Below are 17950 nucleotides of genomic sequence, written 5' to 3'. Positions count from 1 at the left end.
ACTTCTCATTATGTAACCCTGGTTCCTTTAGCAGGGAACTCCAATGCCTTTGGTTAGATTTCCATACTGACCTGGCAAAATGTATACCTTGCATGCACTGTAAATTGCTTTGGATAAAATAATCTAAAAATGTAACTATGGAGAATATGGATATGTTATTTACTCATGAACTTTTCCCCTCTCAGCGTGTTTAGAGGTTTGCAGCTTGTAAACACCCAACAACAGGTTTTGAAAGTACTGTAAACTCACAATATGACAAATACTGCATTTTTTTTTATGAGTCCCCTATACACCAAGGTAATTTAAAGAAACTCTTTATTTTTTTCTGCACAAGACATGACATTTTCTATATTTCTTTCCATTTACTTAGTAATGAAATTAACACAGTTATTGTATTTTAATATCAACTATTACAGCATACACACAATGAAATAAGAACGGCAGTATGAGGTTATCTTAGGGTCAGCATTACATTGTCTGTTTGCTCAGAAGATGTTCAGATGTCTTTCTGTCATTCAAGGAGGAGTGGATCAAAGCATGTCCTCTCAGACACTGGGAGTTAGCTGATGTGATCTGTTGGAACATTTAACTGTTTGAGACCTTGTAGTTATCAAAAACACAGCATGAACAAAGAGAACCTGTTAATTAGGGACCACTCTCAAATCTGTCGTCTAACCTGATGGCATTTCTCATCAGACATGGCTACATCTGTCTTCTAGTGTTATCAGATTTTACTACTATGTCATATCTATCAAATGGCTACTGCTGTCAGTAGTGGACAACTTAAGTATTTTTATTTTGTTACTGTACTTAAGTAAATTTTTTTAAGTACAGTATCTGTACTTTACTGGAGTATTTTTATTTTGGGAAACTTTTACTTCATTACTTTCCAAATCATAATATGGTAGTTTTTACTCCACTACATTTCAGAAAAACATGTTCTTCCTCGTTATTTTGAACTGGAGAAATCATCAAGCACTATGAGATGTGATCGAGCTGTCCGATTCCTGAAAGAGCTGATTCTTTTCAATAAGCCTGTTAAATAGTTCGCAAATCACACTGAATGATTTATTTGTGAATTGGATTAAGCAGATTGCAGCTGTTCTCGGGTCAACAAATCACTGATTCAAATAATCCGGTTTCAGCTAAAAATCCGGAGTCTCCAGTTAACAATTCACTGAAACTCAAACTAAGCCAAGAACGGGAGATCCTCGGAGCTTGAGTATGTGCACGATTGATGGCATGAAAAGTTACTAATTTTTGCATTTGCAATGTGTATTACCATCTGAACAGTGTAGGTTTTATTTAAAAACGAAGTAAAATATTAAAATAACGCAAAATAATGCCCATGCTATGCCATGCCCATGCCCTGCCGCCAGGGCACTTTAAATGATGTAAAAATAGTATGTTGGCATAACATTTTTCTTAAAAAATGCTAACACCGTTTGGCCAATGTGACCTCTGATTTTAAAATGTATATATTTGGAAAAGCATATTTAGTATGCTGTAAGATATATTTTGTTATTTTGACTTGTTTGCACACTTGAATTATCAGTAATTATCAGTAGTAATCAGCATATGACATGTATTTTTAACAGGAGGATAGAGTATAAAATTGCAAAATAAATAAACATTCATTAATCATTACTTCTTATACTTAAATATGTTAAAAATCAAGTACTTTTACCCAAGTAAAATTGAAAAAGAGTACTTAATACATTTACTGGAGTAATACTTTATCAGTGTATCTGTATTTTGCTCAAGTACTTGATTTGTATATTTCGTCCACATGACCACTTTGTGTAAATGAAGAGATATCTTATCAAACACATGTATGGAGTGCCACGGGGCTCAGTATTATGTCCTCTGCTTTTCTGGGGACATAATCAGGAACCAATGAGTTTACATGGAGGGTCATTTAATTAGCTACAGTTAGTTCAAAATCCAGCAGCTGGATTGACTACTAAGCTCAACAAACACAACCATATTAGCTCAATTTTATTGTCACTACTGTCACAAATTAAATAATATTAGCTTAGATGCCTTTCAGAAAAGATGTTATCCACGGAAAAGATGGCCTACCACTGTCTAAACCTTGGACTTATGATGAAAAAGTGAAAAACAAGTACCAGCTATACTGCAAGGCACACACTGACCAGTGCTTGCACCATCTTGATCTTAGGATGGAATTCAAAGAACATGAACTGTTATGTATGGACCCCATTGACCAGGGGTGTCCAAATCCTGGACCTGGATGACCAACATCCTGCAAAGTTAGCTCCAGCTTGTGAATTATTGTATTATTAATTCTAGTGTGTATTCACAAACCCTTTCATATATGGTTATACTATAGATTCTAGCATCACAAGCCCTCCATGATTGCATTGCATGAAATACAGACTGAAGAGCAGGTCAAAACATCCAACTGCTGCTAGGGCATGATAGTAAACTAAAGTATCTGCGAGGATTTCCGGTCAGGATTTAGACTGTATCAAAGGAACTGCTCTCATAAGAGTTACAAATGACCTGCTCTCTATTAGAGCTCCTGGATCTTAGCACTGCATTTGTCACTATCGACCACAACATTCTTTTGTATTGTAAAAAATGCAATACAAATAAAATTGACTTGACACTGACAATAAAATGATTATTTCAATATTAGATAAACTGTTGCCCATAGTTTACCTTGACTAACACGTAATCTCCAGATGTAATGGGAACCATCTGAGGTTTCTCTGGCTGGATAGGCAAATCTGTTTTAGGAAAAACCACTTTCACATTTCCATCATTTCGACCACAAAGTTCCTCAGAAGATCTTTTACTTTCCTGTAAAATATCAAGAAAGAATTCTGTAATATCTGTTCAGCATTTTTCTATGCCCAAGCAACCCTATAAGCGTTGGAGAAAATAAGGCAAAACATCCTGAGGTTTTCTGTTATACTCACTCCTTCTACCAAGACCAGCTGTGTGCTGCCAATGAGAGCCATGTTGACTTTAGCTGCCTCTTCTCTAAAAACAGAGATGAGTTCCTCCAGACGGCGCTGTTTCACTGGTGCAGGAACGTCATCTTGCAGCCGATGATATGCATGAGTTTTCTAGAGAGATAAGAACAGAAAAAAGCCATACTAATGTCAGAATACCTCTTCGTATCCTAGTTTTTAATTATTCTATAGTTTGCTTTGGCTAAAGGGCTTGGTACCATTCTTTTGTACTAGCAGATATAATTATGTTTATTAGTAAAAAAACCTCTAATAAAACCCTAATTGACTGACATTATCATGCTCATTTTACTCTACATATTCACTCACAGAAAAAAAAAAAATGAAATGATTTACAGCATAGTAAAACTTCAACTATATTCCCTTTAGACATTTCCACCACTTCTACTAATTTCCATTAATTACAATGATGTACCATAGGAACTCTGCTAAAAAAAAAATTGATGATGAATCTGGCAGGAAGAGCAACAATTAGATCAGACCTTCCTCATGCTGTAGGCGAAGAGAAAGCCCACATTATAGCCCACCTCCCTGACAAGGGAAAGGGTCTCCTGATGGTCTTCTTCAGTCTCTCCACAGAATCCTGTGATGAAATCACTGCTCAGATTGACTCCTGAAACAGGATTTATCAGGGACAGAGAGGAACATCATACACCACTGCACTTTGTTTAATTCACATCATATCATATAAAAACATGTCTCACAACTTTGCTAGCCATTAGTTTTGAAACTGTTCTTTGAAACATGTCTTATTAACTTTTTATTTTGTCAACATTATTACATTATTTCTCACTAACGCTAAACCCACCTGACCTCAAACCACAACTAAATAAAAACAGTATATATATTTATCTTGAATGTATTCCTGTGAATAGCATTTACTATCATGTCTTGACAGATAAATCACTTTAATAAATATACCTCTCTGGTCTCACTTTATATTAAATGTGTTTAACTGCTATGAAGTCGTGGCCTAACGATTAGAGTGTTAGACTTGCAATCCAAGGGTTGCATGTATGAGTCTTGGGTCGGCAGGAATTTTAGGTGGGGGGAGTGAATGTACAGCACTCTCTCCACCTTCAATACCACAACTGAGGTGCCCTTGAACAAGGCACCGAACCCCCAACTGCTCCCCGTGCGCCGCGGCATAAATGACTGCCCACTGCTCCAGGTGTGTGTTCACGGTGTGTGTGTGTGTGTGTTCACTGCTGTGTGTGTGCACTTTGGATGGGTTAAAAGCAGAGCACGAATTCCGAGTATGGGTCACCATACTTGGCTGTATGTAACGTCACTTTCACTTTTTTTTTTTACATTATACAATTTGATAATGTAGTTTATTGTGTACATACACAATATTCTGCAAAAATATTGCCAAGACTTGGATACAAGTATGGTTTGGGTATATTTTTCCCCATTTGTCCCCAACGAGTCTTGTGTTTTTCAATGTAAAAATGCATTCTGTGTGTATAGCTGCTAAGCACTAGTGACATACTTCATAAAATGTCCCTGCATGCTCACATGTGAGCAGTTAATTGTGTACTGTCATGCGGTCCGATAATTTTTTCTCTTAACTTCTATCACTGACGTATTGCCAACATGTCTAATTGTAACGATTGCTAATATTTTATTCAAAATTCCTCAAAAAAACAAAAAACAAAAAAAAACAAACATTGCTTTTAAATTGTTTACGTTTATACAAATATTTAAACATTAAAAAATCTGCTTGAAAAAAGCAAAAAAAAAAATAATCTGTACTATAATGTTTTCCCCCCATACGTATCTGCGTGTACAGTAGTGGCCAAAATTATTAGAAAACTAGGATTTTCACCAGCTAATTTTTTTTTTTAAGTTCAGATGTTCTAGTGTTAATGTCCAGATTTTCGAAACCATTTTCTTTGTTGTCTTAGTGCTTCGGCAATACAAAATGTATTTCTGTCATGTCAATAAAGCTAGAGAGAGAGAGAGAGAGAAATTGACAAACGCCAAACAAGGTAACATTCTACATACTTGTATACATGAAGGGAACAATTAATGTGTATGTTCTATCATATGCTTAATCTATTTTGTAACCAATTCAAGTGCAACCATAATTAAATACAGTTATTAGACCTTTTCGATTATAGACTAGTTTTAACACTGAAGTGAAAAAAAGTGGACAAAAAGTCTTCTAACACTAGTTTGCTCTATTCTTTTTCTATTCTATCTGTTTTCTTTTAATTTATTATGTAAGGGATAATGTACATCCAGACGGTTGTTATTGCAGATTGTATCACCCTGACAGGGGTTATTCTGTGATAACAACTGTCTGGATGTACATTATCCAGCTTATTACACAGCTACTTGCCTCATAAGTAAATAATTAGACAAAATATTGATTTGAGTTTGAATATTGGAACGCAAAGCTTCCATGAAGACAGCAGTTGCTAACAAGCGGCAGGTTCAAACTAGATGGACATTGAAGGGATTTGGTGCACTCATACCATTTAATACACAATAGTTCACCACATAAATAATTAAGGCCAGATTAATAAATCTTAATCTTAATAGATGGACATTGAAGTAGATTAATATTTCTTGTTTTTTTATATTTTAATTTTATTAGTTTGTTTAATATTATTAGTCAATTAAATTGTAGGATTTATAAATTAAATAATTAAGGCCAGATTAACACAAAGAGAACGAGTCTGCAACTGGCAACAGGATGACATAATGTAAATACCCCCGAGAGAAATATGTACACAATTTTTGAATTGAGTATTTAAAATATTTTATTAGCTAAACCGTCAACGCAAAGCTTCCACCAAGAAAAAACATTGGGTTGTGGCAAAATGACTGTTCCTAGAGTACAGCGGCGACTTCAGTTACCCAGATGATCCTGGTGTTGTTAGCTTTTTGATGTTGTGTTTTATATTGGGTTTTTTGGTTTTTTTTGGTTATTGTGGGTTATTTTTTGGATGTTGCTGACCAGTCAGAACCGTGTTGTTGATAATTCATGTTGCTGGTGTGTCAGAACCGTGTAATAAATAATACATTTAAAACTCCTGATATTTTATAATTAAAGGCCTTTGCGAGTTAAGAACTGTTATAGCATAGAATTTGTTGTTGGATATCATTGCTCTTTGTGAAGGTCATATTTTAATTGTTTGGCTTATTTGTACCCTGGCGGTGAGCCCGGGTGCGAGGGCCCGTTCATCGCTGCTTGCAGCTTTAATTTTAATTGTTTCCATCTGTTGCAATACAATGTAGTCACACCACAGAAATTCTCTCCCACATATTTTGCTATTCTAACTGCGCTTATTTCTGTGTATAAGGTATATGAAGCAGTGGGTGCAAAAAGACAAGAATATATAAATAAATATGATAAAAATATGATATATGGATAAATACGATAAAAAAATATATTTTATTAACTAGGCTACTGTATACAACATTACAATTGAGTAACTCCAGTGAACACCTTAAATCCCAAAAAATTGTAAACTGCTACATCTGGTTGAAATAATAATAATAATAATAGAGAGTGAAAAAAGGTCAGTTTGTAATCATCCTATACTGTCAATTTAATCAAACATTGCAAAATAGATTTGTCATTATTTATAGTCATTTGACAAATTATTTGAAATCAAACAAAGATAGAAAGTACCTCTAAACATGTTCGACAGATAATACAAAATAATTCCTTGGTACATTTTTTTTTTTTTTTTTCAGTTTTGTAAGTAGTTTTTGTCCCAGTATTAATAATCAGTGATTATCAATTAGCATATTTTATAATGAAAGCATACCTGGAATTATTTCACGAATGTTTTCCACAAGATCAAGATAAGCCTCTCGGGTGTATCTGAAAAAGAAAAAAAGACAGACTGAAGGAAACTAAATTACACAGTACATCCACAAAGTCTTGGATTTCAATAAAAATGAAGATAAATTAAGTACATATGCTATAAAAAGAGTTAATTGTAGCAAATAAGGAATGTCATAACCAGACAGGGCTGTTTTTTTCAAAACTGACATTAAATTCTTGTATTAATATATATTTATTATTATTGCATTCACATCATGCCCCGTGAGTTCAGTTATTAAAAAAAAAAAAAAAAAACGGTTGTATAAATAATCAGCATTTCTGACATTGGTATTTCTCAGGGTGCTTCTATGAGGCACAAGAGAGTGTTTTGGTTGCTTATGTAACCTTGGTTCCCTGAGTACGAAACAAGACGGTGCATCAGTCATAGATATATATACATAAATGCCTCGTTTATGCTTTATGCTTTCAATTTGAATAGAAATATTATACAGTACAGTTTGTCGATCTAAAATGGTAATTGTGCATTAACATCTGTCATCCATGTCAGTACGCAAATGTGCTATCAGAACTAATTTATACAGCACATTTTTTATTTTGTGCATACCACTTATGTGCACCCCTGTATAAAGACCAAGACCACTTTTTGTACCAGGCTGTAAACATATTTTGTTCTGCTGTAAAGTTAGGCATTTTAACATTGGGAGTCTATGGTACTGACTCCCTTTTGGAGCCAGCCTTTAGCGGCCAGTTGATGAATTGCAGTTTTAGTCACTTCCATGTTGGTTTCAAGAGAGAGATCGGAAGGTTGCCACTTGGCCACTATACGTAAGCCGTCCGCCATATTGCAATGGTCAACTTGACATCATTTTCCATAGTAATCACTGAATATTCGAAAGATGCCACAATCCTACACAGAACGGCTCACCGGGTCTGTGAGAACCTACAGTATGGTGAATGACGTCAAGTTGACCGTTCCAAGATGACAACCACATCTACGTGCCTGGAGCAGTCAATGGGGCATCTATACATATCTATGGCATCAGTAGCTGACGCTATGAAACCAATCCTCCAGACTGGTTTGATCTCACAGAAAGACAACAGTAACTCAAATAACCATTTGTTACAACTGAGGTACGCAGAAGAACATCTCTGAAAGAACAACACGTTGAACCTTGAAGCAGATGGGCTTCAGCAACAAAAGACCACACCAGGTAACCCTTCTGACTAGACAAATGCCAGTATTCAGTAATGCGATATGTAAGGGATAATGTACATCCAGCCGGTTGTTCTCGCAGAATAAACCCCGACAGGGTGATCAGGACCCCGATGCGAAGCATCAAGACGCATGCGCACTCAATTAGCATGTTTAAACTAGCCGTTTTAGGAAGGAGTGGACGAGCCTTAACTTTTATAAAGAATATCTCTTTGGGTTTAAGACTTTAGTCTTTGCAACTTTACAGATCTTCTTTATGCACCAAAAGCTTGTAACACTCCAAAGAGAAAGGAAAACTTGAAATCGCATCATGACCCCTTTAATGGTTTAAATAGCCATTCAGATTTTTGTATTCACTATGGAGTTCATCACAGTGCCAAATGCGTATATATCTAGACTTAATTGGCTATTTAATTTCAAACATGCCCTAGATATTGTTTGAAAGTGTTGACGTGCGCCGGCGCCAAGTTCAAGAGCTGCGAATGACGCGGTTAGAAACCAGATTATAGATTATTTTCACCAAAACACAACAGAAAACAACAATGCTATTTTTATAGTAAGTTATTTTTCTTACTATCTATCAGATGTGATTTAGCATTCTTAATATGTAAGCTAAGAACATTTCAAAAGAATCATCATGTAGCCTAATTATAATTGGGAAAATTGTTGTTAGATGGCTAGGATAGAACTTACATTTTTAAACTGCTAGTTATCTTTGTTTTTGCGTTTTGATTATTGTAGCTACATTGTTTTTAGTAGAAAATGCTTTTAATTAAAATATTAAAATCATAGATTTCAGGAGCAAAACACTGAAAAAAGTATTTTATTCTGTCACATGTCCTTGCATGAATCTAAATGTAAAAATACAATACATGTAAAATGTTTTTTTTTTTTTTTTTCAGACCTATGCTTGGAAAATATAGAGTCGTGCCTATTTGAACTTTAATTGAATACCCCTGACTTATATCATAAACTATTTCTTTATGAACTTTATTTAATTTGGTTTTAACCTTAATTTGGCTTTGTAATATCTGTCTCAAATATTTCCTTGTGTGTCATGGTATTGGACTCTTAGTTTAGAATTTGATTACAGAAAAACTGTTATGAACATGGTAATGGATTAAAACATAACAGGCTGGATGTACATTAACATTAACACGTCTTTAAAATATATATATATATATCATAGATCTTTTTTTTTTTTTTTTCTATATCCTATAAAACAGATTCGTTAATAGGAAGATTTCAGTACATGAGGATTATGCATGGGAATTTTTTAGCAAGCCATTAAATGACTTGAGACTCGACTCAGACTCGTGACCAAAGAATCAAGCCTTGACTCAGACTCTAGGGATAAAGACTTGAGACTTGACTCGGACTCCAGTTTAAAGACTTGTGAACATCTCAGCTACAATGAAAGTCTGGATCCATCCTTACTTGTAGCAACGGTTCAAGCTGGCAGTGATGGTGCTAATCCTCTAGCATTCCAAATAAATTCATACAAATAAAAAAAAAACTCTCCCTTCTACCATGCACTCTCTGTTCTCTGCCATGTCAAGTGCAAAATGGGTTAAGACATGCTTTTTTGAATGGTAAATAATGGCACAGTTACCAGTAAACTGATTACTGCAAACCATAGTCAATTAGCCTTTCGCCGGCCCCTCCCCCAGAACGGCCATTGTTGTGTAATTCATTTAAATACTCTCCCCCCATAAATTTTGCATCTGAAAGGGAAACTCCTACAAATGCAATAAGATCAGGTGCAAAAAGTAGTTCACACCTTTTCACCACTAATTTTTCACTGCTTTTCTTTAGTAAACCTGACAGTACTATTTTAACACCAAAAGAGGTTTTGTGCTGGAGCAAGCTGTTAGTAAATCTGGCCCATTATGTTGTGATGTGAAGTGATTCGCACATGTTTTGGCCTCTTGTTTTCAGTGCAGACATGATGTGATGTGATGTAAAGCGATTTCTGCACTGTATTAAGAAAGAGGAGGCAGTAGCTGTGATTCCCTTGAGTTGTCTGTGAAATTGCAGTCTGACAGAAAGAATTCAAATCATTGATTTGATCTATGTAGATTAATTTACACATCGACCCATATTGCTATAATGAATAAATGTTTGCGGGAACTTCCTGCTTTATAAGCACCTATGGTTCTAGACAGATTAATTAAACAAAGTACTCATATCTTACAGTAGGTCTGTTTTGAAATTTTTACCTATAGAGCCCAACTGTTGCACACTTTTGTCTGCATTGTGATGTGCATCTTGAGTTTAGCTGACAATACACAGCTCTATAAACAGTTCTTACCCACGTCTCATAGCATGAAGAACCCGGCTGCTGCCGCTCTGTGCTGGCAGATGGATCTGCTTGCAGATGTTCCTTCTCTCCTGAATTAACTGTAACACCTGATTTAACACAAAAAAAAAGTATATAGTTAAATACAATAATTACGGGCAAAATGTATGATCAACAAACTCAAAACCTGTTTAGAAACAAATATCACCATTACCAGGGGAAAAAAAATCAACGTAGTAAATTTATCCAAGAAGCCAAATCATAAAGGAATCTACTTAGAAGCCCGACAGAGGGCAAACAGGATAAGTGCTTGTCATGGCCTAGCACTACAACATTATTGCTGACTGAAGAAATTATCTAACTTTACTGATTATACTCAGAACACTAGATTCTGGTTATCAAATGTATGTACAAAACGTATTAGGGTGTACTTTAAATTTGTTTGTCTTGGTTAAAACTGCTTGCTAGGAACTGATACTCTTCACTGACGTTTTACGTTTATTAAGCAGGATAATGTACAGTCTACATTTTGGGTGGTACCTTGAGGTCCGACTGGTCTAAACAATAGCTTTGAAAGCGCAGTGATGACTTTGATAAGAAAAATACAGTAAAGTGCAAGATGTGGAAGATGTGTGGTGTGAGTTCTCTGTACTTTAGTCGCCTGTATTTTAGCACACTGTCACAGGAAGAGGGCAACATGCATTTGCATGTTACTGTGCATATTTAAGTTGAAATATTATGTTTAAACAACATATAGATATCAGATATATATATCTGAATAATCTCAAATAGGGTGTGTTTGGCTGCAAGAAAAGTGCTTTCATTCACCCTTCAGCTTCAGCTCATGCAGCTCAAACAGCAATGAGGAAAATAACATTGCTAGATTATGAAATATGCATCATCACTGTTTAAAAAAAAATTAAGGAAAATGATTTTTGAAATAAACAATTGATCATGAGTAATGTTTACTGATGATCAATTGTTTATTTCAAAAATCATTTTCCTTAATTTTTTTTTCAATTCAAACCATTTAATTATGGTCATGACGTGCATACTATAGTCATGTCAATGTAAATACCTTTGGTGTTGTATCTCAGTAAATTATTGTTTTTAGTCTAACATCTTTACAAGGACCCGGCTGTGTAATCAGAAGTTAAGAATCACACCTACGTAGGTAGAATGGTTAAAACTGCTTCCAGAAAAGAATGCATTTCTGACTAGAATATCCCATTATGTTGGGACTCCATAGTACTTACCTCATCAGGGAAGTCTTTAGGATGTGGTGAGGTAAAGCGTATCCTCATGTCTGGATCAATTTGGGACACTTTGTCCAAAAGGTCTGAGAAGAGGAGGCCTCCCTGTTTTGTGCGGTACACAGTCTTGAAGCCTCGGCTGAGCTGAGTACTGCCCTCAGAACAGATAAAGTGCTGTTCAGACAAGTCTCTATAGCTGTTCACATTCTGCCCCAGTAAGGTGACCTCCTTCACCCCCTACACATAAACAAACATACACACTTTACCTCACCATCATAAATCATGGGATATTATTTTAGGTTTATTACATCCATATTGCACAGTATTGTAAACTCAAACCCTTTACCTGATCTGAGAGCATGCGGACCTCCTCCAAGATGGAAGACAGGGGTCTGCTCCTTTCTCTGCCACGAGTGAAAGGCACTATACAGTAACTACACATGTTATCACAGCCACGCATGATAGACCTGAAATACCAACCCAATATGTCACATTTTCATTGCTGTATGAGTTTTATTACATTTATTCAAATGTATGAGTTGGGGATGCATAATAAACATATACAAGGAACTTTTCAAAACTCTTAGTACAAAACTTTAAACCGATCATACTTGTAACACCACTTTTAAAACCTGATTTCATGATTTCATTGTAGCTGCACATCTTTTCATTCCACATAATCATTGTTTCAGAACACAAGATCATTGTGTTATGTATTAGCAACATTTGGTTTAATCACCAAAACACAACAGTAATATCTTCTTTCAATTTATTAATTTTAACAATCGGTTCATTCAAGAGCAAACAATGCAAGATACATGTTCAAATCACCTTTGTTGCTGAAATAATTATAGTAATACAGGCAATAACTGTCATGATAGAAAATACACTTACATTACCTAACTTACATATCTCACATAAAATCCATAATGTTTGTAAAAGTATTTATCCAGTGTGTTATCAAAAGTTGTGATGAATGTATGACATGGCCATAAGGTTTTGTGCTAGAACAAAGTTTATTACTGTCAATGCAGTAAATGTTCTCACTGTGCCATATGACTGAATCTATACTCTAGCTGAACTTTTCAGATGAAGGGTGAGTTATAGTAATGTGCAATCTTCACCATGGTAATGCTTCTATATGCAGTATCACATGGCATAATGTAATTTAAAATGCTGTATTTGATGCCATCTGTCTCCCTTTTTCTGATACATCTCTGATCAATTTCTCTCCCTTGTGTTCCGTTGTACGTTTAAAAATAGCAAAACACATGGTTTTACAAATGAGGACTTCCACAAAGGGAGGTTTCAGGTGATTTTTTCAAGTTTTGCTTAATTCTGGGTACCAGTTTGTCCCCAAAATATGGTTACAGTAAGTAGGTACACACACACAGAGAGAGACACACACACACTCACTCAGACAGACAGACAGACACACACACACACACGTTTGATTTTGTGAAAAGTTGGGACATCCCATAGGCGTAATGGTTTCTATACTGTACAAAATGTATATTCTATTGCCCTACACCAACCCTACACCTAACCCTACCCTTTACAGGAAACTTAGTGCATTTTTACTTTCTCAAAAAAACTTATTCTGTATGGTTTATAAGCGTTTTGAAAAATGGGGACATGGGTTTTGTCCTCATAATTCACCCTCTCCTTGTAATACCTGTGTCATACCCATGTCATTATACAAAGTTGTGTCCTGATATGTCACGAAACACACACACAGAAGCACACACAGAAACACACACACACACACACACACACACACACACACACACACACACACACACACACACAGACAGACAGACACACACAGGTTTTCCTGGTGACATTCCATAGGAGTAGTGGGTTTTATACTGTATCCCCCTACACTAACCCTACTCCTAAACCTACCCTTATGAAAATTATTCTCCAAAAAACAAAAAAGGACATTTTGTCCCCATAAAATAGGGTTTACCTGAATCCCCTGAAAGTATATTTTGTGATTGTGTGTATTGTACTAAAACAACTGAAAATATGCTGAAATGATTGAAAGAAGAGCACTTTAGATTATTTGTTGTGAGATTAGTACTAAGAGTTTTGAAAATGTACCACTTGCTTGTGAAAATAGTACCAAACCAATAAATAAATAAATAAAAAATGTAAAAACACTACTCATTTGAAATGTGCGGAGAAGACCATTTATCAGCTCAGTGCAATGTGAGATAAAATGAGAAGAATTGATAAAGATCACTGTGAGATCCAAAAAATGCTTGAATTTGGTGCAGAATTTTGTAATTTTGGCATGGTTCATTCATGTTATTATATATTATATATATTTTGCTTTTATAATAAATGATGTTTTTCATAACAAATACCATAGTGTAATAGAAGTCAGTTACTTTTTACCTCCGTAGTGACAAACCATGCACATGGTTACCATGACCTATAAATGTCTGATTCTATGGAATAATAATGGTATTTTATTGAGATGTAGAGTCAGATGGACAGAGTCCAGTTCATTTAGTAGCAATATTGTGATGTTCTACAAAAGGTGGCATAAAACAGTGCATTACTCACACAAAAGCACTGTGTCCCTCTGGAGTCTGATGGACAGGCATGACATCAGCGTAAGTCTCCTCTAATGATAACAACACATTACTGGCCCTCTGACCTCTGTAACCAAGAGATAATAACCGGGGCAGATCTCTGTATGCGTCTGGCCCTGCCAGAACATCCACCAACTTCTCCTGCTCAAGTAATTTAGTCTTCAGTCTTTCTGCCATGCAACCTACAGAAGGACACATGTGCATCAGAGCTTGACAAGAAGGATTACCAGTTGATGGAACTGTAACTTGCCTAATCAGGCCAGGAACTGCATTTCTGCCAACAACTCTAATACCTCTAATATAAAATATGTTGTTAAAAAGTCTTTTACATTTTTTTCCAGACAACATTTTGGCAGAAATCAGCACTGTTCTTTTCTGTTTAGCTGTGTGCATGCACATTTACACTTTTGAAAAAAAAAAGGAGGAAGCATCATAATAGTTACCTAGGACACCTATTTTTAATAAAGGCTTGTGTTTTTGACACCTCTTCTTTAAGGCAGTGAGATGTTTGAGTCGGTTCCAGATTGTTTGCTCTGCCTTTTCTCTGTTGAAGGAGAAAAACTATTAAACCCTAAATATAATATATATATATATATATTTAATGGTTAAAATGGAGTCTTTCTTACCTTATAGAGCAAGTGACAAGCAGTACTACATCTGCCTATAGAAGAATATCAGAAAAACAATATTAAAACATTCATGTAATGACAGATTAGAATATGGAATACATTAACCATATTCTGCTATTCTGAACGTATCTCAACCCTTACAAAAAATTATCATGGTAATCATAATTTCTACAAATGTTTCCACGATGACTTTTTATTGGGTAAAGTTTGCAATACCTCTGGCAGCTCATGTGTCCGTGAATATCCTGCTTTCTGAAGGATGGACCAAGCAATTTCAGTGTCACTGATATTCATCTGACAGCCATATGTCTCAAAATACACTGAAAGACATTTAAATGGTCAACATCATGTGGCATAAATACTTCACTCCAAGAAAGAATTTAGACGTTAAACTCAGTGTAATATGGCAAAATTAAAAGAAAGCGCCCAAAAAAATGTGTTCACAGGTAAAGTACTTATGTGTTGTATTGTATGTACTGTACATAAAAAAATGTTAACGATTACAAAGGGTGTTACATCTGAATTATTTCACACACACACACACACACACACACACACACACACACACACACACACACACACACACACACACACACACACAGATTTAATTGATTTCTTTCATAAATTAAATTTCATAAAATATGATACACCAATGTTTCAGGAGTTTAGGACACAGAATAGAACACATGCTTTTTATATTATAGTTTTATTTACTATTTGGGTTAATGTATATGCTTTATTTTCTAAGATTAACTGTTTTTTCCAAGGCATTGTTAGATGCCACTGTTACCTGCCGTAGCTATTCAAAGATCTGATTTCAAAAACACTATCATAACTATTAAACTATATCTTGTTACGATTTTAAATCTTTACTTAAACTCAGAACAATCTCAGAGTTAAAAGAGGTTTTAAAGTCTTATTTTCTTAAGTGGCTGTGCTTTAAAATGAAATTATTATAATCTTAATTCAAGTGATGAAGGATTTTGAGTGTTGTTGAGTACTACTGTAACGTTAATGTTACCCTGTCTGGTTTAAATGTGTGAAAATTATTAACAGTTGAAATCATTACAATTTTACAAAAGTAATTACACCGTAATCAAATGTATTCAGTTACATTACTTTAATAAAGTATTGAAATAGTTACACTACTTATTACATTTTAAATAGGGTAACTTGTAATCTGTAACCTAACACCTATTTCCAGACTAACCTTCTGTTAAGAAGCTACACTTGAATAATAATATAATAATTTATGTAACAAATAGTCGAATAATAAAAAACTGAATATTTTGTTATTGCCGTTGTAACAAAGCAAAAATGAGAACGTGTAAAAAAAAAAAAAAAAAAAAAAAAAAAGGTCCTGACCTTTCAGTGATCGTGCTGTTGTGCATTCAGGAATATGGTACTCCTCATGTTCATCATTGCAAGCATCATAGGTTTTGTCAGAACTCTTGATGAAGTCTTGAAAACTGGGACCACATGCCAATTTATTCTTTAACTGCACCACTCTTGTCTGATCGGTAGAGGATGATTTAGAGCAATAATATCGGTCACATGTGTCCCATTGAAGGCGTCGAGATAAACATTTCCTAAAAGTAAATCTACAGAATCTGAAACTGCTGCTTATGTTCATGTCTCACTCACTTAACTGAACACACTGAACAGCTAAAAACAAACAAATAAACGCATCACTGAACCTTGACACTAATCAATAAACGATTTACCCCAATTAACTACTCCAACAAATCTAGTGAAATTAAGAAAAGACACCACTGCGTTAAAGTAGCTTATAAAAATCAAGCAGCTACACAGTACATGTGTAAACGATGTAAATATGGCGATGCCACTGTGATATATTTCAAAATAAAAGCCAGGCTTCTTCTTCTTCGTCTCTTTTCTTCTTCTTTGTTTTTTTTTTTTTTTTTTTTTTTTTTTTTTTAACCAACGTTAAAGGTGCATGTCCGTCACCTACTGTTCTGGAGTGTGAAACGTACACGGTTCCGCTATAAACTATTCAGCTATTATAGATAAGGGGGAAGAGGGGGATAAAAATAATAATAATAAATAAAAAATAAATTGATACAGAATTAAATGCAAAATTCAAAGCTTCAAACTCTTTCCATTAATCTTGTCTTTTTTAGATACTTAAACAATTCTCCATATATTCTTGACTTTCCCTTTCATACGCTATACACATTAGAAGAACATGCTCAACAGTTTCTGGTAGTCCACATTTATCACAATTGCCTGTTTCATGTTTCCCTATTATGTGCAGACTGTTATTTAATGCTACATGTCCTATTCTTAATCTAAATAAGATAACCTCCTTCCTTCTATTTCCATAACTTACTCTCTCTTTACAAACACAGTCCTGGACCTTAAATAAAGAAATGCCTCCCTTTTCTTTCATTTTCCCAACTTTCTGCCATTTCTTTCAACTTCATATATATCAATCTCTTTATTTCAGCTTTACTTTAATTGTAATTTGGAATTCAACTTGTGATTGTTCCAGGGTCTTTTTTGCAAGCTGATCAACTCTCTCATTCCCCTCTACTCCAACATGAGCCCACACCCAAAGAAAATAAACCAATAACCTTAACTGCCTTATCCTATAAATACTTTGTAGAATTTCAAATAATATGTCCTGTCATGCTTCTGATTTTCCAGTCTGTAAACTTGTCAGAGATGCCATTGAATCTGTACAAACAACTGTGTTAGGCTGAACCCACTGCAGTGCAAGACATGTGGCTAATAATTCAGAAGTACATACAGATACATGTTCAGAAACATGTTCTTTTTAGTGAACTGTTGGCCTTCTGGAAAGTATGTTCATTTACTGTACATGTACTCAATACTTGGCAGGGGCTCCTTTTGCTTTAATTACTGCCTCAATTCGGCGTGGCCTGGACATGAATACTGGACTTCAAGCAACTTGGGCTATTTGCTTCTCCACCCTTCCTCCAGACTCTAGGACCTTGGTTTCCAAATGAAATACAAAACTTGCTCTCATCTGAAAAGAGGACTTTGGACCACTGGGCAACAGTCCAGTTCTTCTTCTCCTTAGCCCAGGTAAGACGCCTCAGGAGTGGCTTAACAAGAGGAATACGACAACTGTAGCCAAATTCCTTGACACATCTGTGTGGTGGCTCTTGATG

The 17950-nt window shown here is 35.2% G+C and overlaps 1 protein-coding gene across 1 annotated transcript; it reads right to left on the bottom strand.

The window, feature by feature from the left end:
- Nucleotides 1–178: 178 nt before the first annotated feature.
- On the bottom strand, nucleotides 179–16654 carry cdk5rap1 (CDK5 regulatory subunit associated protein 1). The gene is made up of 13 exons (XM_042733385.1): nucleotides 16161–16654; nucleotides 15012–15115; nucleotides 14793–14827; nucleotides 14610–14710; nucleotides 14138–14348; nucleotides 11913–12033; nucleotides 11570–11803; nucleotides 10326–10423; nucleotides 6782–6837; nucleotides 3482–3612; nucleotides 2946–3095; nucleotides 2686–2826; nucleotides 179–573 (listed from the first exon to the last, which is right to left on the bottom strand). The coding sequence occupies exons 1-13, from the start codon at nucleotides 16426–16428 to the stop codon at nucleotides 469–471; spliced, it is 1755 nt and encodes a 584-aa protein (XP_042589319.1). The 5' UTR covers nucleotides 16429–16654; the 3' UTR covers nucleotides 179–468.
- Between the last annotated feature and the right edge of the window lie 1296 nt (nucleotides 16655–17950).

Source organism: Cyprinus carpio, chromosome B11, assembly GCF_018340385.1.
Source record: "Cyprinus carpio isolate SPL01 chromosome B11, ASM1834038v1, whole genome shotgun sequence".
NCBI lineage: Eukaryota > Metazoa > Chordata > Actinopteri > Cypriniformes > Cyprinidae > Cyprinus > Cyprinus carpio.
Note: the sequence above shows the minus strand (reverse complement) of the source record. Positions and strands in the feature narration are given on the sequence as shown.

Excerpts from the sequence above, each read along its gene's own strand:
- cdk5rap1 (XM_042733385.1), bottom strand. The coding sequence starts at position 16,428 with ATGAACATAAGCAGCAGTTTCAGATTCTGTAGATTTACTTTTAGGAAA. Across the intron at positions 12,034-14,137 it reads GAGGGACACAGTGCTTTTGT|GTCTATCATGCGTGGCTGTG; the intron begins GTGAGTAATGCA and ends TTGGTATTTCAG. Across the intron at positions 10,424-11,569 it reads CTAAAGACTTCCCTGATGAG|GTGTTACAGTTAATTCAGGA; the intron begins GTAAGTACTATG and ends GTGTTAAATCAG.